This window comes from Pelophylax lessonae, assembly GCF_965119305.1.
Source record: "Pelophylax lessonae genome assembly, chromosome: 1".
In the NCBI taxonomy this organism is placed as follows: domain Eukaryota; kingdom Metazoa; phylum Chordata; class Amphibia; order Anura; family Ranidae; genus Pelophylax; species Pelophylax lessonae.
Genome location: NC_138768.1, coordinates 715,975,109 through 716,003,104, shown reverse-complemented (window position 1 = coordinate 716,003,104; position 27,996 = coordinate 715,975,109). Strand labels below are relative to the sequence as shown.

At 46.2% G+C, this 27,996-nt stretch overlaps 1 protein-coding gene across 1 annotated transcript; it reads left to right on the top strand.

The window, feature by feature from the left end:
• The first annotated feature begins 182 nt into the window (after window positions 1-182).
• RWDD4 (RWD domain containing 4) lies at window positions 183-26,436 on the top strand. The gene is made up of 6 exons (XM_082243849.1): window positions 183-343; window positions 4,749-4,829; window positions 14,851-14,960; window positions 15,053-15,203; window positions 18,151-18,268; window positions 26,335-26,436. The coding sequence occupies exons 1-6, from the start codon at window positions 320-322 to the stop codon at window positions 26,418-26,420; spliced, it is 570 nt and encodes a 189-aa protein (XP_082099975.1). The 5' UTR covers window positions 183-319; the 3' UTR covers window positions 26,421-26,436.
• Window positions 26,437-27,996: the final 1,560 nt, after the last annotated feature.

The following is a 27,996-nucleotide window of genomic DNA, read 5'->3' as shown; positions in this document are numbered from 1 at the left end:
TAATTAGACGAAGAGTGCTATGGAGGGATGTTAGGAATAAAGTCAATGTTATAAATAGAATATATACTGGTAATAAGTGAGTTAAAGGTTTATTTTTTTTCCCTTAATAAAGATGGCCGTCCTGGTCCCGACAGAACGTAGAATTTGGACGAGTGACGCTCTGACACAAGACGTCGGGCAACGGGCATGCGCAGTGCGGAGAAGTGTGGACTAGGAGCAATGGCTGGCGGTGTATGTTGTAGAAGGCTGTGAGCTGTAACCTGTGATTACGAGATCAGCGCTGTTATCTGTTTATTGTATCAGCTGCACTGGTTACATCATGACTGCTAATGAGGACCAAGAGGTGAGTCCCACACTGTGTACTTACAGCTACTGTAGAGTGCAACGTGACTACTAAGAAACTCTCCCAATTACTGCACGTAACCTGCTGCCATAGGATGCAGCCTGCTGCTCCTGTTGCTGCCGCACTCAGCCTGCCGCCGCACTCAGCCTGCCACCACCGCAGGACGCAGCCTGCTGCTGCTGGACACAGTCTGCTGCCGCCGCTGCAGAACGCAGCCTGCCACCGCCGCAGGACGTAGCCTGCTGCCGCCCCTGCCGGACGTAGCCTGCTGCCGCCCCTGCCGGACGTAGCCTGCTGCCGCCCCTGCCGGACGTAGCCTGCTGCCGCCCCTGCCGGACGTAGCCTGCTGCCGCCCCTGCCGGACGTAGCCTGCTGCCGCCCCTGCCGGACGTAGCCTGCTGCCGCCCCTGCCGGACGTAGCCTGCTGCCGCCCCTGCCGGACGCAGTCTGCCCCTGCCGGACGCAGTCTGCTGCCGGCCAGAGCCTGCTGACGCCTCTGCTGCCGGCCGGAGCCTGCTGACGCCGCTGCTGCCGGCCGGAGCCTGCTGACGCCGCTGCTGCCGGCCGGAGCCTGCTGACGCCGCTGCTGCCGGCCGGAGCCTGCTGACGCCCCTGCCGGATGCAGTCTGCCCCTGCCGGACGCAGTCTGCTGCCGGCCGGAGCCTGCTGACGCCTCTGCTGCCGGCCGGAGCCTGCTGACGCCACTGCTGCCGGCCGGAGCCTGCCGGACGCAGCCTGCTGCCCCCTCCCCCTGCTTCTGCCGGACGCAGCCTGCTGCCCCCTGCTTCTGCCGGACGCAGCCTGCTTCCCCCTCCCCCTGCCGGACGCAGCCTGCTGCCCCCTCCTCCCCTGCTACCGAGCACACAGCTTCCGAGCGAGCGCCCCCCTCCTGAACCATACCAGGCCACATGCCCTCAACGTGGGGGGGTGGGAGCTTTGGGGCACGGGGGGCTCTGCCCCCCCACCCGAAAGCACCTTGTCCCCATGTTGATGGGGACAGGGGTCTCTTCCCCACAACCCTGGGCTGTGGTTGCGGGGGGAGGCTTATCGGAATCTGGAAGCCCCTTTAACAAGGGGACCCCCAGATCCTGCCCCCTCCCCCATGTGACTAGATATCGGGTACATCGGACCCCTACACATTCACCAACAAAGTGTACAAAAAATAAAGACAAAAGCCAGTTTTGGAAAAGTATTTTATTAAAAAAAAAAATACTGTCCCCCCGATTATCAGTCGCCCGTCCACCCGAAAAAAAAAACGAAGGTCCTGCTTCTCTGGACGCTTCCCACGTAATGAGCTGATGTCACAAGCCGCCCCACAATGCACTGCTCAGCTGCAGTGAATAAATTACTGACGTATATGTATCAGCAGCACTGATACATATACATTTTAGAAAGGAACCCCCTTTTTTCTCAGCAGCAGCCCTTTTCATATATAGATAGCTTCACATACAAGTATATTGTGCAATATTTAATCCTGAGCGCAGGTACCCATACATGACTGACATCATGTAATTTTTTCACTGCACCTGAGCAGTGTATCATGGGGCGGCTTGTGACGTCGGGTCACTATAAAAGAGCTGTAAAATCAAAACCGCTCATTACGTGGGAAGCGTCCGGAGAAGCAGGAGCTTCTTCCTTCTTTTTTTTCTATTATTCGGGGGGACGGGCGACTGATCATCGGGGGACATTTTTTTAAATTTTTTAATAAAAGACTTTTCCAAAACTGGCTTTTGTCTTTATTTTTTTTGTACACTTTTTTGGTGAATGGGTAGCGGTACGATGTACCCGATATCCATTCAGATGAGGGGGGCTGGGATCTGGGGGTCCCCTAGGTAAAGGGGGATTCCAAATTCCGATAAGCCTCTCTCCCCCCCGAAGACCCCCACAGCCCAGGGTTGTGGGAAAGAGAACCCTGTCCCCATCAACATGGGGGCAAGGTGCTTTTGGGCTGGCCCCGCTGCCCCAAAGCACCCTCTCCCCCATGTTGAAGGCATGTGGCCTGGTATGGTTCAGGAGGGGGGCGGGTGCTCGCTCGCCTCCACCCCCATCCTTGTCAGCCAGGCTGTGTGCTCGGATAAGGGTCTGGTATGGATTTTAGGGGGAACCCCATGCCATTTTTTTTTTTTTTTTAATTTTAGCGCGCAGTTCCCCTTAAAATCCATGGGGACCCCACGCCGTTTTTTTCAGCAATACTGATATAAACTGAAATGTATATATCCATAGCACTCTTATATCAAAGCGATTTTCCCCGTAAGAAATAACGGAAACTCAGATGATTCGTTCCTCAAGTCCTTCAGTTTATAGTCTATATACAAAGATTATAGCAATGTGATAGGTTGTGTAGCCATAAAATGTCCATCCACAATATGCAGCCTTCCCAAGGGGATTAGAAGCAAAATTTAGCAGAGCTACAGAATATAAGAGAGATGAGAGACGCCTCTAGTGTAGCAATATGGTTACATTTAATGAAGGTTCAACATTTAGCAACTCACATGGTTGATGATTAAAATAGGCACATCTAAGTATGCAGGCATCCGGGGTAAAGCTGTCTACATAGACCATCTTTTGAACCACCGACTCTCACCACTGTCAGTCTGCAATCGTGACCGGGAAGAATAGCCTGCAGTAGAGTGATCTGAAAGTGAGGCTTTGAATCACTCGTGGAGTGCAGCGGGAAAGGGATGATGAAGATGGCTGTGCAGAGGATGATCTATGTGGACAGCTTTACCCCGGATGCCTGCATTCTTAGATGTGCCTGTTTTTTAATCATTAACCATGTGAGTTGCTAAATATTGAACCTTAATTAAATGTAATCATATTGCTACACTTAGAGGCTCCTCTCTTCTTTTTTATACATGACGCTACTTGTATATCAAGACATCGCTTGTATATCAAGTCAAAATTTATTTAAAAAATGTGCTTGTCTTGCAAAGTGCTCTCAAACCAAGGTTTTACTGTATATATAACTTTGTGGTATACACTGCACTATCTGATCTCAACAAACTGTAATAAGCCTGCTAGCAATGTAATATTAATTATAAAATTCCACTTATAAATCACCTGCTGGCCAAGGGATTCAAACCCACAACCATCGCAATTGCAGACCGTCAAGTATGCTTAGGTTGAACACACTTTCCCTGCCTAACTGACTCCTATCTCACCCTACATACAGTGGATGAGATAACAGTTAGGAATAGTGTGTTCAGCTTAACGGTGGCGTAGGTGGTAGAATACCAGGCTTGCAATGAGAGAGCTGTGAGTTTGATTTCCCCTGGCCAACCAGTGATTTATTTATTGGAATTAAGAGGCCAGAGTCCATGATAATGCAGGAACTTGAATTTCCCACAAAAGAAGCCCATTTGTTTGTCATTCGACGAACGAGCAAATAGCCAATGTTCGACTCAAAGCTTATCCCTACATATCAGTTTTTGTTCCATGTTTACTTTACCAAAGGTGGAAGAAAAATGCCTAATTGTTCTACTATGGAACTCTTCACACCAGTCATTTGCGTTTTTGGTGCATGTTTGGTACAGTAAAAAAAAAACACACCAAAAAAGCACCTTGCCATTGAAATGAAAAGAAAACGCCTCTAAAATGCATCAAAAACGCTTCCACAGTTGCATTTTTAGTGGCTTTTGAGTTGTGTCCTTTTTTCACAGGTGCAAAACACCAAAAACTTGGCAACAATGTGGCAAAAACGCATATGCGCTTTTTACTGCATTTTTGCAACAGAGCTGTGAAAGAAGCCTGAAAGAAGGATTCTATCTTTGACCAATGTAACTATGTATTTTCCATACCTGTGGATCCCACTAGAAGCTGGAAAGCAGTCCCTGTAATAAGCACTGCATCTCCATTATGTTCTGGGTCCTGTGCCCTGCAGCATTCTGAACACAGGAGGTTGGCCACTCAGCACTGGTGCCATTCAAAGCATTCTCTCGTGAGATGAGGTGGAGAGCGGGACGTCTCCCATCCCCCTCCACCTTGTCCAATCGTTAGGAAAATACAAAATAATCTATGAATGGCATTTGACTTCTTTGTTCAGAATGCAGCATGGTAACCACTTGGCACCGGACCCAGAAACTAGAGGAGATCAATGGGTAGTAGTGTCCAGAGGGATCCTGCGGGTATGGTATATACAGACTTGCATTGGTCCAAGCTGCACCCATGTAACTATGTAAAAATATTCATAACTGGAATTCTAATTGGATGCCTGGAATTCATACCTGGAAGCTAATTCTATTCCTGTCTATTCTAGAAAGTAGCGTTTACTCTATTCAGATGTTCACAGTGCTGTGCTGTCTCTCCTTAGCTTAAATATCATCAGGTTCTACCTGTGAACCACAATTTTTTTGACAATGCACTGAACTTCCCCATAACCATCTTGTCACTATTTGCTTTTCTTTAGATGGAACTGGAAGCTCTTCGGTCTATCTATGAAGGTGATGAAAGTTTTAAGGAACTTGGGCCCACCGGTTTCCAGTATCGGGTAAAACCTAATTTTCTTTTCCTCCTTTTTTTTTTTTTTTTTTTTTTGATACTAATTGGGTTTAATTTTAGGGAATCGAAGAAAATAAATTGTGTCCATATTTAGCAGCAGTATCTCTAAAGCACAGTGCTTCTTTAGTAAAATAATAGATTCATTTAAATATCACATCCCTGTCTTTATCCGTAGGGTTCAATATTGAGTTGGCCCACTCTTTGCAGCTATAACAGCTTCAACTTTTCTTGGAAGGCTGTGCACAAGGTTTAGGAATGTGTCTATGGGAATGTTTGACCATTCATTCAGAAGCGCATTTGTGAGGTCAGGCACTGATGTTGGACAAGAAGGCCTGGCTCGCAGTCTCCACTGTGATTCATCTCAAAAGTGTTCTATCAGACTGAGGTCAGGACTCTGTGCAGGCCAGTCAAGTTCCTCCACCCCAAACTTGCTCATCTATGTCTTTATGGACCTTGCTTTGTGCACTGGTGCGCAGTCATGTTGGAACAGGAAGGGGCAATCCCCAAACTGTTCCCATAAAGTTGGGAGCATGAAATTGTCCAATATGTCTTAGTATGTATGCTGATGCCTTAAGAGTTCCCTTCACTGGAACTAAGGGACCAAGCCCAACTCCACACCATAATCCCCCCCCCCCCTCCTCCTCCACCACCACCAAATAATTTGGACCAGTGCACAAAGCAAGGTCCATAAAGACATGGATGAGTGAGTAGACAGCCTTCCCAGAAGAAGAGTTGAAGCTGTTTTAGCTGCAAAGGGCGGACCAACTCCATATTGGACCCCAATGGACTAAGAACGGGATGCCATCAAAGTTTGTGTGCATGTAAAGGAAGGTGTCCCAATATTTTTGGTTATCTAGTGTATATTGCAGTAAAATGTGTATCTCAATAATATATATGCCATGTGCATACTGAATCTTAAAAAAAGTGAGAGCATGAACCTCTTATTTGCAATAAAACCAGTAGTGTGACCTGTAACTATTAGCAACCACCACGTTAATACTCACCCCAACCACCACCACCCAATGTGTCAGTTGTTGAAGAAAATTACAACAAACATAAGTGTCTGCTTCATTGAATAATTTGAAATGATTGAAAACTAGAATTTCCCAAATCATCTTCCAAGACAGCAGCTTGAGAGATGATTGGTTCCGCCTTTAATAGGTAACACAATCCAGAATGCATTAAAAAAAAAACCCTCCTTCCTCCATCCTCGATTGTTTTGTGTTTCCGACCATCCAGTAGTACAATTCCTCATGTTTTGTCTTGCTTCCACTGGCTCTGGTAATTGTGGTCATCAGGCCCCCCTCAGGAGACTAGGTTTTGGTGTGCCTGTGTTTCTGCCCAAGGTGCTTACCTGAAGACATGCTGGATCTTGCCGCTTGACTGACCAGGCAACTCAAGCAGTCCGATGTATTTTAGTCTGCTCTATTGGTTGCGGTAAAGGTGCTGGTGGTCATTGGGCCTCCTGGGGGGGGCTTTTTTTCCCTGGTTTCCTGCAAGTATTGCGCGACTGGACAATTTCCCTGTATGGTAGGTCAAGGAGGATCAAGATGGCAGCAGATGATGATGCACTTCTGCCTGGCCACTTAGAAGCACGAGCAACCACGCTCCATTCTTCTCAAGGCTCTGATTGCTTTAGGTTACTGGACTCTAAGCAAGGCTTTCCTACTCATTATATTTTTAAGGTAGTCTACCCTGTTAAAAATGTGGAGGTTGTAAAATCAAGCTTTCCGAAGTATATACTGCTTAAAACAGGACCAGAATCTGCCATTTGCATACATTTTTTACTGTATTATGTCCATGTGTGACGGAATGCTTTCATCAAACTCATACTCAAACCGCCAGACTCATCCACCTCACCAATCGCTCAGTGTCTGCCGCTCCTCTCTGTCAAGCCCTCCACTGGCTTCCGCTCACCCAACAAATTAAATTCAAAATACTTACAACATCTTACAAAGCCATCCACAGCCTAGCCCCCAGCTACATCACTAGCCTAGTCTCAAAATACCAACCTAATCGCTCTCTTCGTTCTTCTCAAAACCTCCTGCTCTCTTGCTCACTCATCACCTCCTCCCATGCTCGCCTCCAGGACTTTTCCAGAGCCTCTCCAATCCTATGGAACTCCTTACCCTTATCTGTCTGATTATCCCCCACTCTATTAGCTTTTAGGCGATCTCTGAAAACCCTCCTCTTCAGAGAAGCCTATCCTACCAACCCCTAACAAATGTACCTCCTTTTTCTCCATCAACCCATCCCCCACAGTTATTGCCTTTTGTTTCACTTGACCCTCCCTTCTAGATTATAAGCTCTAACGAGCAGGGCCCTCTAGTTCCTCCTGTTTTGAACTGTATTGTAACTGTATTGTCTTCCTTCACATTGTAAAGCGCTGCGCAAACTGTTGGCGCTATATAAATCCTGTATAATAATAATAATAATAATAATAATCAAACTCATGCGCTTGGATTGTACACTTTTAGTTCTTGTTTATTTGCCTTTGTAATTGTGGACTCACATGTGGTGGCTGCAGTTTGTAGTGTCACGGCTGACTGATTTCACCTATGTCCATTCATGAATCCACCTACCATGTTTCTGTTTTCACCAGAGGGACAATCCACTTCTTGTTCTAGGGCTCAGGCACGCCTTGCCTTTTTTTCTGTGTGCTTCACAAATGTTTTCTGAAACAAACACATCTCCTCCAGCATGGTAAGCTCTGTTAAAGTGTTACTAAACCCACAACAGTAAAATCAGTCTGTATATGCAGTAAAGCATGCTTGTTCTACTCAATGTGGAACCTAAGGGTTCCTCTACATTGTGTAAAAAAAAAAAAAAAAAAAAAAAAAAAAAAAAAAAGCTGTTTGTTCCTGTCTTCTCTGATTCCCTGCCCCTTATACTGTCCCCAATTCATCTGCTGATAGTGCAGAGCCTTGGAGGCACTCTGCACATGCTCAGTATTATGTGTATTGCTAGAGAGTTTTTTTTTTTTTTTTTGGTGAGGGTGCATGTGATCAGCACTGTCCAGACAGAGGGTCAGGGGTCATGCAGCCTCATAGGACAATCAGAAGAGAATGAAAAGCCCTACAAGCTTTAACCAGTGCTGGGCCGGAAATTGATAGAAGTCACAAGGCTATATATTGCTGGTGAGAAAAGATATTTAGCAGTTTATATTTACTAAAATGCATTTACTGCGGGAGACCAGATATAGTGAATGCAGGGTCCTGGGTTTAGTAACACTTTAATTTCTTTCGCTTGCACCAGCACTAGACTGCAAGTCCCAGGATTGTGGGACATGTCGTTTCTTCACAGGAGGTGTCAGTCTTTAGCCTACAGACAGGGCTTTTTCATTAACCTCTGAAGTGCCATGTGGCATGCCTTGTGTTTCAAACAAACATAAACCTCTGACGCTGGAATGTGAAGATTTATTCTACTATAACTTGTCTGTACAGACCAACAAATGGCACCATTGATCTACATAGTCATAGTACGTCTTTAGACAGTTGAAAGGCAGGTAGGTAGATTTTATAATGTCTTTAAGGGGGGGGGGGTTTAGGTTGGGGTATGCATTTCCCCAATGTCTTTGCTGCCCCTAGTGGTCAGGAAGATCATCCAGAATCGAACAGAAGTACATTTGATAGTTTCATGGGTGGAGGGAAAATAAAAAAGGAGCTGGGTCTCAGCTTTGGAGTCTCTGGTCGGTCCTCCTTGGTTTCTACAGAATTGTCTTCTGCCTAATGGCCTGGAGGCCGAGAGGAGGATTCTTGGGATAAGATAATGCTTGTAAACAGAGATTAACAAACTTCTCCTTAGCTTTAAAGTGTATACTATTAAACCACACACTAAAGTTTTTGGCGGAGGTTTTGATTCCTGGCAAAAAAAGAATTTGCATGCATTCATAATACATTCGTAGGCCTAATGCACACAGTGCATTTTTACAGCTGCTGTTTTGAGCATCAGGCTGGAAAAACTCAGAACTGCTGTGTTTGAAGAGGAGTTTTTCAGGTGTAAAAATGCTCTAATGCTGAAAAATGTAGCTATCTGGCATTTAGGAGGGTTTTTGAGTCTGTGGGAGTATAGTTTTGCTAAAAAACGCTAGTGCAAAAACATTAACATGGCAAAACTTGTGTTTTTAATGCAGCATTCTACAGCTAATGATGATGCTGTTTTTATAACATCCAGTACGCCTGGGGCCTTACAGTTCTGGATTTAATCCATGAAGGAGTTAGTTTATTGCCCTTTTTGGGTTTTCTGGAAATTTAATTGACAAAGCTCTATCTAAATTTTAGTCTTGTATAGTGGTCCCATCTAGTGCCTCCTAGAGTACTTTAGTCTGATGGATTAGAGAGATTGTGTTTCAGCATCAGTACTGGTCAGTTACCACCTGACCTCACTCTTTAAATCTCTAAAGTCAGATGTGAACAGTCCCAATTTTGACCAGTTCAGCAGGAACAAGCCAAGTCTTGAACAATATATGGGCAGGCTGAATGTACCCAAGTTAATCGAGTACAACCAGCCTGTCAAATTTTACATGCATATTATTGCTAGTGGCTATTACTGTATAGCTGCTAGCAGTAATCGCTGTGTTCTTCTGGCAAGGTCCGCTCCCTCTGACATTAGTCCCCCGGAAAAGATATGTTTCCTTTGGAAATCCTCTCAAGTATCTGTCCTGGAAGATGATTTGGGAAAACCTTGGTTAGACCTACCGTTAATGATTTTGCCAAGAATCTTCTAGGACAGTGTTCATATTCCCACCCAGATGTTTTGTTTTAAAGTGATGTTGTTTGGAATTGTTGCATTTTTACCTAAAAATTCCCCTTGGGCACATTGGTGGATGTTCCTTACTTGCAACAACTGAGGATAAGGGGGAGGGAGGGGCTTTGTATTCTTTCTGGTTTGTGTTTCCTGTTGAATGTAAAACCGATCATCTCTCAAGTTGTCCTTGACATTTCTCAGAAATATCATTACTGGTAAGAGCCGGTTCACACTACCGCGACCAGAAAGTTGCCCCGAGACTTGTTTAGAGACTTGTTTAGAGACTTGTTTAGAGACTTGTTTAGAGACTTGTTTAGAGACTTGTTTAGAGACTTGTTTAGAGACTTGTTTAGAGACTTGTTTAGAGACTTGTTTAGAGACTTGTTTAGAGACTTGTTTAGAGACTTGTTTAGAGACTTGTTTAGAGACTTGTTTAGAGACTTGTTTAGAGACTTGTTTAGAGACTTGTTTAGAGACTTGTTTAGAGACTTGTTTAGAGACTTGTTTAGAGACTTGTTTAGAGACTTGTTTAGAGGCTTGTGCACTACTTTGAAGAGACAGGCGACTTTGTCTGTGGGGAATGCCTGGCTAATCTTTCTTCTTCCTGGAAAGTCTGATAACAAGTCGTGTCAATTAAGATAAGGAGGCGACTCCCATTGAAGTATATGGGTCAAGTCGGATCACAGGTCACCTCAAAGTAGTACAGGACCCTTTTCTGAAGTCGGAGCAACTTCAGTAGTGGCAATTAAGATGGCACTGATTAACATTGCTTTTGTTATGTCAAGCGACCTGGGGCGACACAAGTCGCCTCACAAGTCCTGCTAGTGTGAATGGGCTCTTAGTATAACAAAGGTGTGTTTTTTTTTTTTTTTTTTTTTTGCACTCTGCTGGCCAAGGTCCATAAAAATTGATGATTTAAAAAAAAAATCTATCTAAAGATACATTATTTAGTTTATTCAGCATGAAATGAAGATTAGTTATGTAGCATGAGGCTGCAATATTTACATTTTTGGTAAACTCCTTTAACCACTTTACCACCGGAGGATTTTGCGGTCTTCCATCCAGGCCACTTTTTGCGATTCGGCGCTGTGCGACTTCAACTGACAATTGCGCGGTCGTGCGACGCCGTACCCAAACAAAATTTACGTCCTTTTTTTCCCACAAACAGAGCTTTCTTTTGGTGGTATTTGATCACCTGTGCGATTTTTACTTTTTGCGCTATAAACAAAAAAAAGCATTTATTTTGAAAAAATAATAATATTTTTAACATTTTTTTTATATGAAATTCCCCCCAAAAAAGATGTAAAAACCAATTTTTTAAAAAATTTTTGGCCAATTTGTTTTCTGCTACCTATGTTTGGTAAAAAAAATCACAATAAGCGTATTTTGATTGGTTTGCGCAAAAGTTATTGCGTTTACTAACAAAGGGAAAGATTTCTGTCATTTTTGGTTTTTTTTTTTTTTTAACGCGTAATGGCGGCGATCTGCGATTTTTTTTTTTTTTTTTTTTTTTTTTTTTTTTTTTTTTTTTTTTTTTTTGGGACTGCGACATTGCGGCGGACAGATCGGACCCTTGACTGACATTTTTGACACTTTTGGGGTTACCAGTGACATTACTGCAGTAATCAGTGCTATATATATGCACTGTTACTGTAAAAATGACACTGGCAGGGAAGGGGTTAATTTTATTGGAGAGGGAGGGGTTAATGTATGCCTGGTGCTTACTGACGTGTAGGGGGGGAGGTGACTGAGTGAGTCATGGACAGATCGGATGTCCAGCTATGCTGAACAGTCCGATCTGTCACTCCCTGTCACTATGGAGATCCGCCCGCTTGTGTTTACACAGGCGGGCGGATCTCCACACTAGATCCCCGGCAATCGGGGCAGAGCAGCGGCGATCGCCGCTGCTCCTCCCCTGGCCCGACTCCCGCTGTGAATGAAAACAGCGGGAGCGAGCCTCCGGCGGCGCGCAAGCGCCGCCCAGAAGGGGGAGTGTCTGACGACGTTAATACTACGTCGTCAGACGATAACGAACCACTTTGCCGCAGTACTATTACCGTACTCGGTCGGCAAGTGGTTAATGAATTCCAGCTCTGTTAGCTGAAATAACATGTACTGCATTGATGTATTCACACAATTTCACATTAACTACCTGCAAGAATCCTTACATTTAAGGAGCACCTATCATTTCAGATCCATCATGGCAGCGCTTGTTAGCGGACATCCACTCACCTGCTGCTGCCACAACCCTCGCCTTGTTGAGTCACTGCCTCACCATCAGCCATCCCATTAAAGTTAATGGGACTGTCGGTGAGTCAACAGCGGGTCAGAGGAGGCGCTGCTGCGGGTTAGAGATGACAGTTGCTGTTTAAAAATTATGTTCTAAATCGAGTTGATTTAAATCAAGCCTTTTTACAAGTAATTTAAATCCATGATTTAAATCGTGATTTAAATTGACCTAAATCAAATCACCCCTGCTGCTGGCACTTGGGAACGATTAGAAAATAATAAACAGTGAGACAAATATGTATTTTTTTTATTTTTTTACTGGGTTTTTTTTTTTTTTTTGGGAAGCTACAGTTAAAGCGGAGTTCCAGCTTAAACACACACTCACCTGTCCAACGATGCGGCCGCCCGAAGCGTCACTCTTCTCCCTCTCTGCTCTGCGGCACCGGCATCACTGGTGTGGGCACCCGGCTGTGACAGTTTGCGGATTCACAGCCAGGTACGCACTGCGCATGCGCGAGTTGCGCTGCGCGTCGTGATTGGCCGGAAATTTTCTGGGACCTCTGACATGTCCCAGAAGATGGGAGGGAGGGGGAGAGGAGAACTTCCGCTCAGGGTGCCGCGGCGCTCCGAGCGGAAGTGGGAGTGGGTACCTGTTAAAACTAGGAACCTGCTCCCCCCCCCCAAAAAAAAAATGACATGCCAAATGTGGCATGTCAGGGGGTCTGCCTAAAGCGGAAGTTCCACTTTTGGGTGGAACTCCGCTTAAAGGTTTATGGTTGTGACACGTGTTGCATCCTGATTTTGTAATCTCCTTTAGATTTCTTCAGAGCTATGAAAGTACCTCACTTATTGTGTATGAATTGAATAAGTTATTTAGGTTTGTCCATGCACTACCTTGTTGATAAATCAGAAGGATATTGTAGAATTAGATTGTAATGTTTATGGACTGCTTTTGACCTTTTAGTTTACGTTTTCAGTTGGTATTTTTTTATTTGAATAAATCATATATAATATTTACACACTAGTAGTTATCTGTATTCCAGACCTATGACTTAGGACTACTGTGTTAAAATCAATTGCATGAATACCCACTTGGAGATTAAATCATAGATCGAAGGTGTCCCAGATGGTAGCCATTAATAGCCTTGTATTTATTATTCTTTCATCACTTGCAAAGATTGACCCATGAAGAGATGGCGTCAAGGGTAATGACTAATGACCGATTCCTGTTGCAGAAGGAATATGTGTCAGTAGTTCCTGTTTCAATGTAGGAAAGGGATGAAGACTATCCCCATACTTGCACTGCCATCACCCAAGTCAAAGAGAATATAGAAGTGATTCCAGATCAGTGAAGTGATGCAGATACATGACCATCCTTGTTAACTTTTTAAGATGTATACCTGTGTGTGTGTGTGTGTGTGTGTGTGTGTGTGTGTGTTCAAATAAATGGTTTGAAAGACAGTAACTGTGCAGCTGGTCCAGACTTCTGTTCCGTACAGGGCTGTCTTTAACGCAGGGCAAAAGGGGCACCTGCCCAGGTCCAATTATTGTTGGGGGGGCCCCTTGAGCCTGCAAAAAGTTTGGCCACCTCTGGTGCTGCTCACACGCTGGCTGCTCGCTACTATCACTTGTGAATACAGAAGCGCTGCTTCTGTATTTACAGGTGACAGCTCTCCCATCCCCGCGGCTGCTCTGATCCCTCTCGAGTACACACTGATCTATCATCTATGAGAGCAGAGGAGGGAGGAGGAGGAAGGGGGCGGGGAAGCTGCGTCTGGAAGAGGAAGGCTGCACGAACATCAGACAACATGCTGTGATGTGAGTAACATTTGCTCCGGGTCCCACCTCATCCCTGCACTCTGCTCCGGGTCCCACCTCATCCCTGCACTCTGCTCCGGGTCCCACCTCATCCCTGCACTCTGCTCCGGGTCCCACCTCATCCCTGCACTCTGCTCCGGGTCCCACCTCATCCCTGCACTCTGCTCCGGGTCCCACCTCATCCCTGCACTCTGCTCCGGGTCCCACCTCATCCCTGCACTCTGCTCCGGGTCCCACCTCATCCCTGCACTCTGCTCCGGGTCCCACCTCATCCCTGCACTCTGCTCCGGGTCCCACCTCATCCCTGCACTCTGCTCCGGGTCCCACCTCATCCCTGCACTCTGCTCCGGGTCCCACCTCATCCCTGCACTCTGTACCCTGTACCTACCTCACCTCTGCACCTACCTCACCTCTGCACCCTGCACCTACCTCGCCTCTGTACCCTGCACCTACCTCGCCTCTGTACCCTGCACCTACCTCGCCTCTGTACCCTGCACCTACCTCGCCTCTGTACCCTGCACCTACCTCGCCCCTGCTCTCTGTACCTACTTCACCTCTGCACTCTGTACCTACCCCACTAGCAATAACCTCTAGCAACTAATCAGTAAGCAGTAATGTGGGTTGACCTCTGGCAACTAATCAGTGAGTGGTAATGATGTGCTGTAACCTCTTGCAGCCAATCACAATCGCTGCCTGATCTTCTGCAGTAAAAACTCATTTTGAGTCTAGTGGGGGGGCCCCAGGAAAATTTTTGCCCAGGGTCCAATCAATAATAAAGACGGCCCTGGTTCCGTACCTTCAAGGCCTCCTATAACCACAGGTCTTAATGACTATGAAGTTCTGTGCTGCTTATAAAAAGAGTACATTCTACTGGGGTACACTTTTAATTCCTTACAGTCCACATAAGCAAGACCTGAACAAGTAATAAAACATTGACATGACCTTCCATTAAAGAATTTTGCTGGTTTTGGCTCTCTGCATGGACTTTTTACAAATCTGTGTAAGGTATGTAGCGCTGCTAAACAGAATGTATAAACTGTATACGTAATTGACAAGTATAGTTACCTTCATACATGTCATGTATTTATGAATTGTATACAGAAATGTAGTATTAAGCATTGATGCATTAATTTAACTATTTGCATTAGCGCCCACACACACATAGTGTGTGTGTATAAAACAGCTTATCATATTTTTGTTTTTGTATTATTATATAGGTTGGTGATGTGGGGGACTCCAAGGCTTTTCTGATTGAAATATCCTGGCCAGAAACCTATCCAGAAAGTGCACCAAATATATCCATGAATGCATTTTTTAACAATCAGATGTAAGTGTATATTTTTGCAGTCCTTTGATATGTTGTTGTGTTTTCTCATTTTATGTAATTATTATTAATGTTTATTGGGGTTTCTCTCCCAGTTCCCCACAGGTCAAACAGAGTATCTCAAACAAGCTAGAAAAGCAGGTGGAAGCCAACCTTGGTACAGCCATGACTTATACCTTATTTGAATATGCCAAAGACAATAAGGAGGAGTTAATGGAACATCACCAGCCATTCAACAACACTATAGTGAGTGGTTGGCACGTAGATGTTGTCTTTATTCCCCGAATGAAAAGTGTTAGATAATTATTCCACATGTTGATTCTCAGTGTTTTCATACAGTGTTCTGGGCAAAAACCAGTTTGCACCAAATGATTGCCACAGATGGGATCCTGTAAGGGTCCCATGATTTGTAAAGTATATCTTAAGCCAAAATGCCAGTTCGTTTTGGATAATGAAGGTAAAGGTTAAATCATCAGGATTTTTTTTACTGCTGTGTTCAGTTGGTTACATTCCCATTTTACGTCCTGTCTTGGAAACAATAAAGGAAGTAAGAAGTAATTTCTACCAGTTGAGGGGAAATATTCTCATATATATATTTGTCAATGGAACAGTGACTTTTTTGTTTTTCCCAGTGGCCGCTCTAAATTTTGGATCTTCCATTTGAAATATAAACCTGACAGGCTTTAAACCCTTTCCTACTCTGCCCCAAACTAACGAGAAATTTTGGCTTTACATACAGTATACCATATCCCTCCAAAGCCCTTGTGTAATGGTACTATTGTTCCTCAAGGTGATCCTATTGCTATACAAGAGGTATTCAGCAAAGCTCTCCCTATAAAGCAATCTAGCTCAGAAACTAACACTTTCAGGGGTGTCCATCTCCTGGATACCACCAGCTCTCATGGGTTCCTACTGCTGAACCCTATGTCCCTACTAACCTATAGTGATGTGGAGATCAACCACCTATAATCTTTGTTAAAGGCTTGTTGGGAACAGCTTGCGGTGGATTATGTACACCAGTAATCAGATGAATCCTACTTTCTGATCTTGGCATTGACGTCCATTCTGGATATCTGTTAACGGACTGAATTTTGTTTTTTGCTGATTTAGTCAATAAATATGTAAATCCCAGCACCTTCTAAACCTCCTTAAACATGCTAGTTTTGTAATTTACCTTAAGAGGTCAACAGCTATTTAAAGGATAAGTTGAATTTAAAAAAAAAAATAATAAATTCACATATTTTTGCAGGTAAAAAAATGTGCATTTTATTATTTTTTTGTAGTAGAAGCCTGTAAAGCATTGCACCAGCAATCGGTAGCTCACTGATACCATGCAGGTCTCCTGCACACTGTCAGTGTATCTGCTTGCCCGTACATCCCATGTGATATTCTAAAACCTCCAAGAAATCAAATAATATTTTCTTGTAAAAAGACAAGCTAGGGGTGCTCTTTGCTTTTTTATATAGATTTCCCTCAAGTAATCTTTTAAGCAGATTAAGCACACTTAGTGTTTGTTTTTGTTGTTTTTTTTTTCTTCAACCAGCGGGACCTCAGTTTCCCCGCATCAACGCAAATGATGTGCAGGGTTTTTCCCACTGTGCTATTGTATTCTGACCGGACTCATTTCTGTACGTTTATTATACCCAGCCTAGAGGTTTTGTAGGTAAAATTTTTTTTTTTTAAATAAAATAACAAACACGTTACACTTAACTGTTCTGTGTAATAGTTTTGCACAGAGTGCCCCTGGATCCCCTCCTTCTTGCGTCCCCTGCAAGCTGCTTGCTATGGCGTGACTGAGACCCACCTCCTGCCCTCTGGTCACAGGACTTGATTGACAGCAGTAGGAGCCAATGACTCCAGATGCTGCCTCTGTGAGCAGAAGAGAAAGCTACTGCAGACGAGCACAGAGCTGTATTGAGATAGGACTTGGGTAAATATAAAAGGGGGTGAGGGGCGAAATAAACTCTGGGACGTTTTTTACTTTAATGCAGAGAATGCATTAAAGTGATTGTGAAGCTTCAGATTTTTTTATAGTAAAATATTAAACATGTTATACTTGCCTGATCTGTGCAATGGTTTTGCACAGAGCAGCCCTGATCCTTTTTTTCTGGGGTCTCCAGCCAGCGCTCCTTGCTCCTCCTTTTTGGCGAGTGCCCACCATAGGAAGTCTTTCTATTGGGGCACATGTGGGATCTCAATGCCTTTTGAGTTTTATAGACACAGACAGGATGGCTCGGCCCCGCTCCCTCATCACAGAATTTGATTGACAGCAGCAAGAGCCCAAGACTCCCACTGCTATCAATATGCTCATTGAGGAGGGAAAAAGCTGCTGCTCACATGCACGATGCTGGATCAAGAATGAGCTCAGGTAAGTATAAGCAGGGCGAGCTGGGGAGGAATCCTAAGACACATAAGGTTTTTTATCTTTAATGCATAGAATGGGGGTAGGTGCCAGGAGCGCCACAATGGGACCTGAGAAGAGGAGGATCAGGGTTGCTTTGTGCAAAACCCTCGTACACAGAGCAGGTAAGTATAACATGTTTGTTATTTTAAAAAAAGTGGGGTTTACAATCACTTTCAGGTGCTAATAATTAAGTCACATCCTCCCATTTGTATTCTGTTTGAAAAAGAACATTGCAAATATCAATTTCTCCACAACAGAGATGGGCAAGAATGCTAAACACTTGCAGTAGTACTCTAGTCAAGGGAAAAAGGAATTCTCTTCAAGGGCTGGTAAACACTATCTGCCTTTTTCCCCACAGAGAATAAACTCAGGTCACCTCTAGGGTACATGAAAAACAATTGTTTTCTATGTGCCCCATCCGCACCGCAACAGTGGAGTGATATGCTGTGTAATACAGACTAGGTGCAGGTAACGGTGCCTCCATCCTTTATTCTGGCTTCACTGTCTGATAAGTCTGTGACCTAGAACAAGTATATTCTGGCTTCACTGTCTGAGGAGTCTGTGAACTAGAACAAGTATGCAGAACGGGTTCATACATGCTTTATTTAGGTCAGTGACCCACAAAATGGCAAAACCAGGATCAGACTGATGCTCCCAAAACCTGTACCTTTTAGCAACAATTCTGCATTACCAGCATGCAAAGCTTTATCCAGATTATTTTTTGTACTCAAATCTAAAAATGCATTGAAATAAAGTTGCATTGTGAATGACCTTCTCTTTTTATTCCAGACGTTAGCAGGAATTGACGGCACCTTAGAACCAACAAACATAACTGCATCTAGTAAGAAAAAAGACAAAAAGGAGCAGTTGACAAAAGCACAGAAACGCAAACTAGCAGACAAAACAGGTACATGTACCTTCTGGATGTGATTATGTGGGGAAATCTCACAGTGGCCACATTAATGCAGCAATGGCACTTCATTCAGACCGAAAATCCATCTGTTATGCCTAACAAGGAGTTTAATTTCTTATTCCCAATTTTCTAGGCCTTGCCCAAAACAGGGCAGTGTAAAGCCATGGTTTAAGGCCTCTTTATTGGCAAAGGACAGGTTTCTTTCCCATCAGTAATACCTTTCCACTCCCCTCCACCCCACCTCAGATCTTCTGCCTTAAATTCAGGAAGAAATGAGGGAAAATTTTATATCCACTGCCTAGTTACGCTGGTGGGAGTGGTGTAAACATTAAAGGATGTGTACAGCCATTGCTCATTTGGCTGTACATCTATGAATCAGAGTGCAGTTCGTTCTGCACTCCTGTGACCTGTTTACAGCAGAGAGCGCTCTGAAGTCCGCTCTCTGCTGATGTCACAGATGACGGTCCAGGCACCGCGTCATCACAAACACTGAGTCGGGATCCGCCAGGTGCTTGGACCAACACCCGGCTCACCCACCTAGATGAGCCGCTAAGAGCCTGAGCCGACCGCTCTGCCATCTCCACAGCCCAGTGCTCCAGTGAGTGAGGAGGGGGCAGAGCAGATGCTGCATCCACCTAGGTAAGTATAACTGGGGGGAAAAAAAGAGAAACCCATACTTCTTTTAGGGCTTCCGGTTACTTCCAGGAGCAAATTCAATGTGGCAAAAGGTACTTGAGAATCCTTGGTGCCAAATGACCAAAATGTATACATACACGCGTGTGTGTGTGTGATTATACAGTTTCTCACAAAAGTGAGTACACCCCTCACATTTTTGTAAATATTTTATTATATCTTTTCATGTGACAACACTGAAGAAATGACACTTTGCTACAATACAAAGTAGTGTGTACAGTTTGTATAACAGTGTAAATGTGCTGTCCCCTCAAAATAACTCGACACACAGCCATTAATGTCTAAACCGTTGGCAACAAGTGAAAATGTCCAAATTGGGCCCAAAGTATCAATATTTTGTGTAGCCACCATTATTTTCCAGCACTGTCTTAACCCTCTTGGGCATGGAGTACACCAGGACTTCACAGGTCGCCACTGGAGTCTTCTTCCACTTCTCCACGATGACATCATGGAGCTGGTGCATGTTGGAGACCTTGCACTCCTCCACCTTCCATTTGAGGATGCCCCACAGATGCTCAATAGGGTTTAGGTCTGGAGACATGCTTGGCCAGTCAATCACATTTTACCCTCAGCTTCTTTAGCAAGGCAGTGGTCGTCTTGGAGGTGTGTTTGAAGTCGTTATGTTGGAATATTGCCCTGCGGCCCAGTCTCCGAAGGGAGGGGATCATGCTTTGCTTCAGTATGTCACAGTACATGTTGGCATTCATGGTTCCCTCAATGAACTGTAGCTCCCCAGTGCCAGCAGCATCCATACAGCCCCAGACCATGACACTCCCACCACCATATTTGACTGTAGGCAAGACACACTTGTCTTTGTACTCCTCACCTGGTTGCTGCCATACACGCTTGACACCATCTGAACCAAATCAGTTTTTCTATTACGTCCTCCGACAGTCGCCGCCCCTTCATAATCTTTACCAATGGGTAATTGACCTTTGCTCCGCAGGAGTAGCTAGGCAACAAGATTTGTTAATATCAAAGCTTTTAGCATATCACACCCCTAGGGGGCGGTCCCCTCAGTCAATACCTCCCTGCTTCCAGCATTCTCAACTCAGTTTTCAATTGCCTAGCTTAGGAGTAGCTGGCTGTTCCTGTGCTGGGGCTTTCAGTCTCAGCCTTCTATCCTCTTTTTGATTTTATTTCAAGTATTTTTCTCTTTCTTTTACTTAGCTGTTTTTTTCTCAGCATTAGTTTAGTTTTCTTCGGATGAAGATGATCATGCGGAGCTGGGTCTCGGACTGGCCACCCTGCATTCCAGGGCTGAGAGCCAGGGGTTTCCCCAGCCTGCCATTGAGCGTTCAGCTCAGGTTTCCCTGGCATATTGAACGACCCATCCCTGTTCGCTGCAGGGATGCTGCCTGTGAGGTGGCTACCTCACCGGACGCCATTTGCGGTTTCGCACCGCAGTCCACTGCGTCCTGGCTGCGACACTCCCTGTCCTCAGTACAGCGGTTTGGTCGCTAGAGAAGGCTCCCCACTCCATCCGGAATGGTAAGTAAATTTCTATGTGTGGACCTGTCTGTTTGGGTGTCAGTCTGTGACTGTGTGACCCGCATGTCTGTGTAAGTGCTGAGCTCCCTGTCAGATTCCTGTGTTAGCATGCCTTTCTGTGGGCTGCGGGGGGGCTCTCCCGCTCTGCTGTGAGATGTATGGGGCAGACTGGGCTCAGACATGCTGTACAGCGACCGCTAATGCGGCCCGCCATTTTTTTCGGCAAACTGTGGTGACCGGCCCTGTGTGGTACAGCGCGGTGGTTTGGCGCCAAACGCCGCCATTTTGGCGGCGATCGCTCCTGCAAGCACATGTCGGCGCCATTTTTCTTATTGCCTAGATTCTCTCAGCCGAGCGGCCATGTTTGTGAAGCCTTCATAGGCTATATAGGGCGGTCAGTCATTGCACCACTTCCTTTTTCACTGGAACGGCGATCGGTGGCAGCAGCTGTGTGCTCTCTCCAGGTTTTTACCTTCCTTATCCTGTATTTCCTTGCTCAGTGCTCCTTATCCCTGCGGGGGTCGGTACATACAGTAGTGTGCGGTGGGCTGCGCTCGCCGCGGTCTTAAAGGGGCAGTCCTTTATTTCAGTTGATACTGGGGCATGGATTCTCAGGATTGCAAGTTTCCTCCCACCCTGGTGGGGGGCCAAGGGGCTGCTGCATCCCCCGAGGGGGCTGATCTGGCTGATGTTGTAGCGAACTTGGCTTCTCAGGTGCAGATGCTAATGGCTGATCGATCCGCAAAACGCCCCAGGTTATCTATTTCCTCTGATTCAGAGGGCGATGGGGCTGCTATGGCTGGAGTGCCCTTCTCAGGGTCTCGTTCATCTCTGGACCTTGTGGGGTCTGAGGGGGAGGCTGAGGTAGAAGGAGTTGATACTTCTCCCCCTGGCTCGCCTGAAGAGCTTGCACTCATGGATGAGTTTATTACTTCTATCAAGGAAACACTGCATCTGCAGGATGAACCGTGTCCTCCTGCTTTGATGTCCTCTTATGGGACGAAAAGGAAACGCAAATCAGCGCAGGTTTTTCCCTGCCCTGCGGAATTTCAGCGCGCTGTTGATGAGCAATGGCGCAATTTGAAGAAGCCCTTTACTGTGCCAAGTAAGTTCAAGCTACGTTATCCATTTACACCCGCCACTGATGAGCGTTGGTGTGTGCCGCCTCAGGTGGATCACGCGGTGGCAGTTTTGAATAAATCTACTGCGATTCCTGCTGAGGATACCCCGGTGTCCCGGGATCCTACGGACAGGAGATTGGAGTCTCTGGCCCGTCATGCTTATACGGTTGCTGGTTCTATGCTGAAGCCTATTTTTGCTTCCATTATGGCAGCCCAAGCTATTGCGGATTGGACGCAGGTGCTCAGGCGCACCCTGGTGGCTGACTCTGCTCCGCCGACAACATTGGCTATGGTAGATCAAATTCATCAGGGTGTCATGTATTTGTGCGATGCGGACTTGGATTTAGTCCCTTTGGCTGCACGCCTCTCCAGTGTAGCGGTGTTGAACCGTCGCCTGATATGGCTGAAATGTTGGTCGGTTGACCAATCCTCTCGCAAGACTCTAGCTAATTTTCCCTACGCGGGATCTCGCCTTTTTGGCGAGTCTTTGGATACTCTGATAAAGGGAATTTCTGGGGGTAAGAGCACTCTCTTACCCCACACTCACAAGAATAAGTTTGTTCGCGGTAAGAAGAATACCTCGTTTAGGCCCTCTCAGGGGTCCTTTCGTGCCTTTTCGGTCGCAATACAAGGGCAAGCCCTTCAAGGGCCAAGGCTCCCAGAAGAAGCCGTGGGCAGGTAAGCAGAAGTCCGGCCAGTCCATGTCCGCTGCCCATGCCAATTCGGCCTGAAGGGGCGCCCTCACCCAGTTCTGGGGTGGGGGGACGTTTGCTCGGTTTTCTTCAACCCTGGCTGGCCCGCATTCGGGACAGGTGGGTTCAGGAAATCGTTCGATCTGGATACAAGATCGAGTTTCTCTCTCGGCCGGCGAGCAGATTTTTTCCCTCAAATCTTCAGCTGTCTCCGGAGCGTTTGCAGGATCTGCACCTGGCGGTGCGGGACCTGCGGGCCCAGGGAGTGGTGGTTCCGGTGCCTCATCGGGACAGATTTCGGGGGTTCTCCTCCAATCTGTTCACTGTGCCCAGAAAGGAGGGCAAGGTACGTCCGATTCTGGACTTGAAAGCTCTGAACCGCTTTGTGCGGGTTCGCAAGTTCCGCATGGAATCCCTGCGCTCAGTGGTGGCTGCCCTGAGTCAGGGGGAATTCATGGCCTCCATCGATCTGAAGGATGCGTACCTTCACATCCCCATTTTCGAGGGTCACCAGGGGTACCTTCGATTCGCCATTGCGAAGGATCATTACCAATTCGTGGCGTTACCCTTCGGTCTCGCTTCGGCTCCGCGGGTTTTCACCAAGGTGCTTGCGCCGGTCCTGGCTTTATTGAGAGCCCAGGGCGTCTCTGTCTTGGGATATCTGGACGATATCTTGCTTCGGTCTGCGACCAGTCAGGGCCTGGTGAACGACCTGTCCACCACGATGCAGACTCTGCAGGAGTTTGGTTGGACGATAAATTTTCCAAAATCAACGTTGTGTCCGTCGGTTCGTCTTCCCTACCTGGGGATGATCCTGGACTCTGCTCAAGCGAAGGTCTTCCTGCCGGAAGACAAGCTCCGGACACTTCAGGACGAGGTCAGGTCCCTCAGGGACACTCAGTGCTCGTCCCTCCGGACATGTATGAGATGTCTAGGTCTAATGGTCTCGGCTTTCGAGGCGATTCCCTTTGCCCAGTTTCACACGCGGGGTCTTCAGGCGGAGATCCTGGCCAAGTGGGACGGGCGTCCGCAATCTCTGGATCGGCAGCTTTCGTTGACCCGCCACACCTGAAGAGGTCTTTTGTGGTGGCTCCAGTCCCCGGCGGTGTCGGGGGGCAAGTCCTTTCGTCCTTTGTCGTGGACGGTGATCACCACGGAAGCCAGCCTGTCGGGCTGGGGTGGTGTTCTGGGCGTTCTGTCCGCCCAGGGAACTTGGTCGGAGGAGGAATCCTCCTTTCCGATCAACATTCTGGAATTGAGGCCGGTAAAACTTTGCCTTCTGCATTGGTCGGAACGGCTTCAGGGCCGTCCGGTTCGTGTTCAGACGGACAATGCCACAGCGGCGGCCTACATCAACCATCAAGGGGGCACCAGGAGTGCCCGGGCTGCTCGGGAAGTAAACGGCATTCTGTCGTGGGCCGAGACACACGTCCCAGCGATAACGGCTGTGCACATTCCGAGGGTGGAGAACTGGCAGGCGGACTATCTGAGTCGCCAGACCCTGGGCCAGGTGGAGTGGTCCCTTCACCCGGATGTCTTCCAGAAGTTGTGCGCGAAGTGGGGTCTTCCGGATGTGGACCTGTTCGCGTCTCGTCTGAACAACAAGGTGGAAAGGTTCGTGGCAAGGGCGCGCGATCCTCAGGCAGACGCCTCAGACGCGTTGGTGGCGCCCTGGCATCAGTATCGTCTGATGTATGCCTTTCCACCGATTCAGCTGCTGTCCAGGCTGCTTCGCAGATTGGCCTCGGAACCGCATGCGGTGATTCTGGTGGCACCGGACTGGCCTCGCCGGTCTTGGCACGCAGACCTCGTAAATCTGGCAGTCGACGCTCCGTGGCGCCTGCCGCTTCGGGAAGACCTTCTATCTCAAGGGCCGATATTCCATCCTGCTTTACAGTCGCTGGCTTTAACGGCCTGGCTGTTGAAAGCCAGGTCCTGAAGGATAGGGGTCTCTCCCCTGAGGTCATTCCCACTTTGATCAAGGCTAGAAAAGCCTCTTCGGGAAAAATTTACTACCGTACTTGGAAAGCGTACTTTGCCTGGTGTGAGTCCAGGGGGTATTCCCCTCGCTCATACTCGGTGTCGAGAGTGTTGGCTTTCCTCCAAACTGGAGTGGACCAGCGTTTGGCACTGGCCACAATTAAGGGTCAGATTTCTGCGCTGGCCGTTCTTTTTCAACGCCCTGTGGCGTCTAATTCATTGGTTAGCACCTTTGTTCAGGGGGTGCGACATTTGGCCCCTCCTAGGAGGGAACCTTTGCCTCCATGGGACTTGAACTTGGTTCTGTCCGTGTTACAACAGGCTCCCTTTGAAAAGATCAGGGAGATCTCGTTGTCTCTGTTGTCCAAAAAGGTTGCCTTTTTGGTGGCGATCACTTCGGCTCGCAGGGTGTCGGAGCTGGCGGCTTTGTCCTGCAGCTCTCCCTACCTGGTGATTCACAAGGATAAGGTGGTCTTGCGACCTAACCCATCTTTTCTTCCGAAAAGGATCTCGGAGTTTCACCTGAATGAGGACATTGTCTTGCCTTCGCTTTGCGCGAAGCCTAAGCATCCGAAGGAGGTGGCTTTGCATGCCTTGGATGTTGTTCGGGCGATCAGGGTTACCTTTATGCGCGGCTGCGTTTTTTTTCCCACCCCTCATGTCTACAGTGCTCTGGGACGTCCCATTGGTGAAGATTATGAAGGGGCGGCGACTGTCGGAGGACGTAAGAGAAAACGGAATTTTCGTAAAATCTTACCTTAAAATTCCTTTCTCTGAGTCCCCCGACAGTCGCCGCCCCCGCCCCTCTTTTGGGGTTTGTTTATGTACTCTACTGCTATGCTACCAAAACTGAGTTGAGAATGCTGGAAGCAGGGAGGTATTGACTGAGGGGACCGCCCCCTAGGGGTGTGATATGCTAAAAGCTTTGATATTAACAAATCTTGTTGCCTAGCTACTCCTGCGGAGCAAAGGTCAATTACCCATTGGTGAAGATTATGCAGGGGCGGCGACTGTCTGAGGACTCGGAGAAAGGAATTTTACAAAAATTCTGTTATTTTGGTCTCATCAGACCACAGGACATGGTTCCAGTGTCCTTAGTCTGCTTGTCTTCAGCAAACTGTGCGGGCTTTCTTGTGCATCATCTTTAGTGGAGGCTTCCTTCTGGGATGACAGCCATGCAGACCAATTTGATGCAGTGTGCGGCATATGGTCTTGAGCGCTGACGGGTTGACCCCCCCTTCAACCTCTGCAGCAATGCTGTCAGCACTCATACCTCTTATTTCCCAAGGATAACCTCTGGATATGATGCTGAGTACGTGCACTCCACTTCTTTGGTCGACCATGGTGAGGCCTGTTTTGAGTGGAACCTGTCCTGTTAAACCGCTGTATGGTCTTGGCCACTGTGCTGCAGCTCAGTTTCAGGATCTTGACAATCATCTTATAGGCTAGGCCATCTTTATGTAGAGCAACAATTCTTTTTTTCGAAACCTCAGAGACTTCTTTGCCATGAGGTGCCATGTTGAACTTCCACTGACCAGCATGCGAGAGTGAGAGCGATAACACCAAATTTACACACCTGCTCCCCATTCACACCTGAGACCTTGTAACACTAACGAGTCACATGACACCGGGGAGGGAAAATGGCTAATTGGGCCCAATTTGAACATTTTCACTTAGGGGTGAAATTAGACATTAATGATATGTGTTGAGTTATTTTGAGAGGATAGCAAATTTACACTGTTATACAAGCTGTACACTCACTACTTTACATTGTAGCAAAGTGTCATTTCTTCAGTGTTGTCACATGAAAAGGTATAATATATTTACAAAAATTTGAGAGGTGTACTCACTTTTTTTGAGATCCTGTACCATTTGAGTGTATAAGTTTTTCCAGCACCATTCTGATAGTTCTGTCATTGCTATGGGCAATGCAGATCCCTTTTTTCTTTCTGCAACATTTATTAAACAAGCTTTTGCACTACTGCTCACTGAATTTAAATGTGTTGTGATACTGCTGTGGTAGTGTTAGTCTGTTTAGGCTGCTGAACAGTAATAAAATAACTGGTGTGTTTTGCATTTTTAGATCATAGAGGTGAACTACCACGGGGATGGAACTGGGTTGATGTTGTTAAGGTAATAACTAAAGGTTTTGTAGTGTTGATGAGATAAGTGAGATTTTAATTTGATGTCTCTGAGTACTTATCAATGTCGTCTTCTTCTTCTTTTTTTTTTTTTTTTTTTTTTTTTTTTTTCTTTCATGTCCTACTACTTTGTCTTCACCATGAAATCGATGGGTTCCGTGAATTGTGTAAATCTAGCATGTAAGTAGAAAATATTATTTGTACATGTTGATGTTTTCTAGTTCAATGTTGGGCTGAAAACAGTTTAAATGAAGAGTGTTATCAACATGTTACAGTTAGGGTGTACCTAATAGCCGATATATTTTACATATTACTGTAAGTAGCATGTTACACAACCGTTTGTAACTTTTCAGAGAGATCACAGATCCCTTCTTCCTTTCTGCCAGCACAATTTTTGACCAGGCATAATCCAGGGTCAGCATATACTTCCTGGGCAAAGATATTTGACTAGTATTAACAGTCAGTGGCCTTTTATATTCTTCGCTGTTTATACTGCACAGCTCAGCCATTGTTCCATTGAATTAGGACTAGCAAGTATAAAAACCTAGTATACTTGCATAGCTCAGTCCCCCTACTGCATCCTGTCTATTGGCCTGCTAGTGTAAAAATGTGTCAGATTAGCCGGCATCCTCTACTTTGTACCTTTCTGGATCTGTCAGAACACTCGACTGATCACTTAGGGAAAAGGAAGACTAAAAATAACCTTCCTGCTTGCAGCAAACATCATCCCTCTGATATGCAGCAAGACCAAACAAGGCATTTGTTTTTTTAATAATTAAACTGAATATAAACCTTAATTATCTAAAAGGTATTCCTCTGCCCATAATATTAACTGAATGTTTGTATTTTGTTTTTTCTGTAAATCTGAGAATTTAGCATTAGATGTCTAAAAGATTCTGCCAGTCCCTTTCTCTTCCTTCTGTTTTCTGACCACGCGAGGCACAGAGCATATCCCTGACGGCGTGGTCGGTTTCCTTCCTCTGCTTTCTGAGGAAACGTGCTGATGTAGCGAGTTCCTGTAGACTTATGGCCAGTCTGGCTGACACTTTCCCACTCCAGCCTTGTTTCTTTTGATTGATTGACAGTACCTTTTGACTAGCAGGGGCGACGCACATTAAAGTGTTCTCTTTTATTTTTTGTTCAAACTGAGGAGTTCGCCGTAGTAACTATGCAATGTTAGTTCAGTGATCCTCCTGCCCCCCCCCCACTAGAACACATCGGTCAGCACTCGCAGCCAGTGGCTGCAAGCGCTGATCGGATGCTGGTTGGCTTCTTTCTTTCCAGCATACTCGTTATACAGAAGCCAGTCGTGCGATCAGCTTCTGTCAGGCAAGCAGTTGTGTACACGGGCTGAATGTCAGCCGGTTTCTACTGTGCTGGCAGTCTAATATTTAGCCTGTGTGTACAGGGCTTTACTGTCGGAGCTAAAACATGTTGGATTGTTAACTGCAGCATTGCTAGAATATGTACCCCAACTACTCATGCCGCTGCCACCCCACAGCCACATTTTTATGTACAAATGTGCATTTTTGCATGCGTGTTCAAAAAATAAAAAATATATATTAGTTTCTTTCTAAGTTGAAAGAATCTAAAAACTGGTTTTC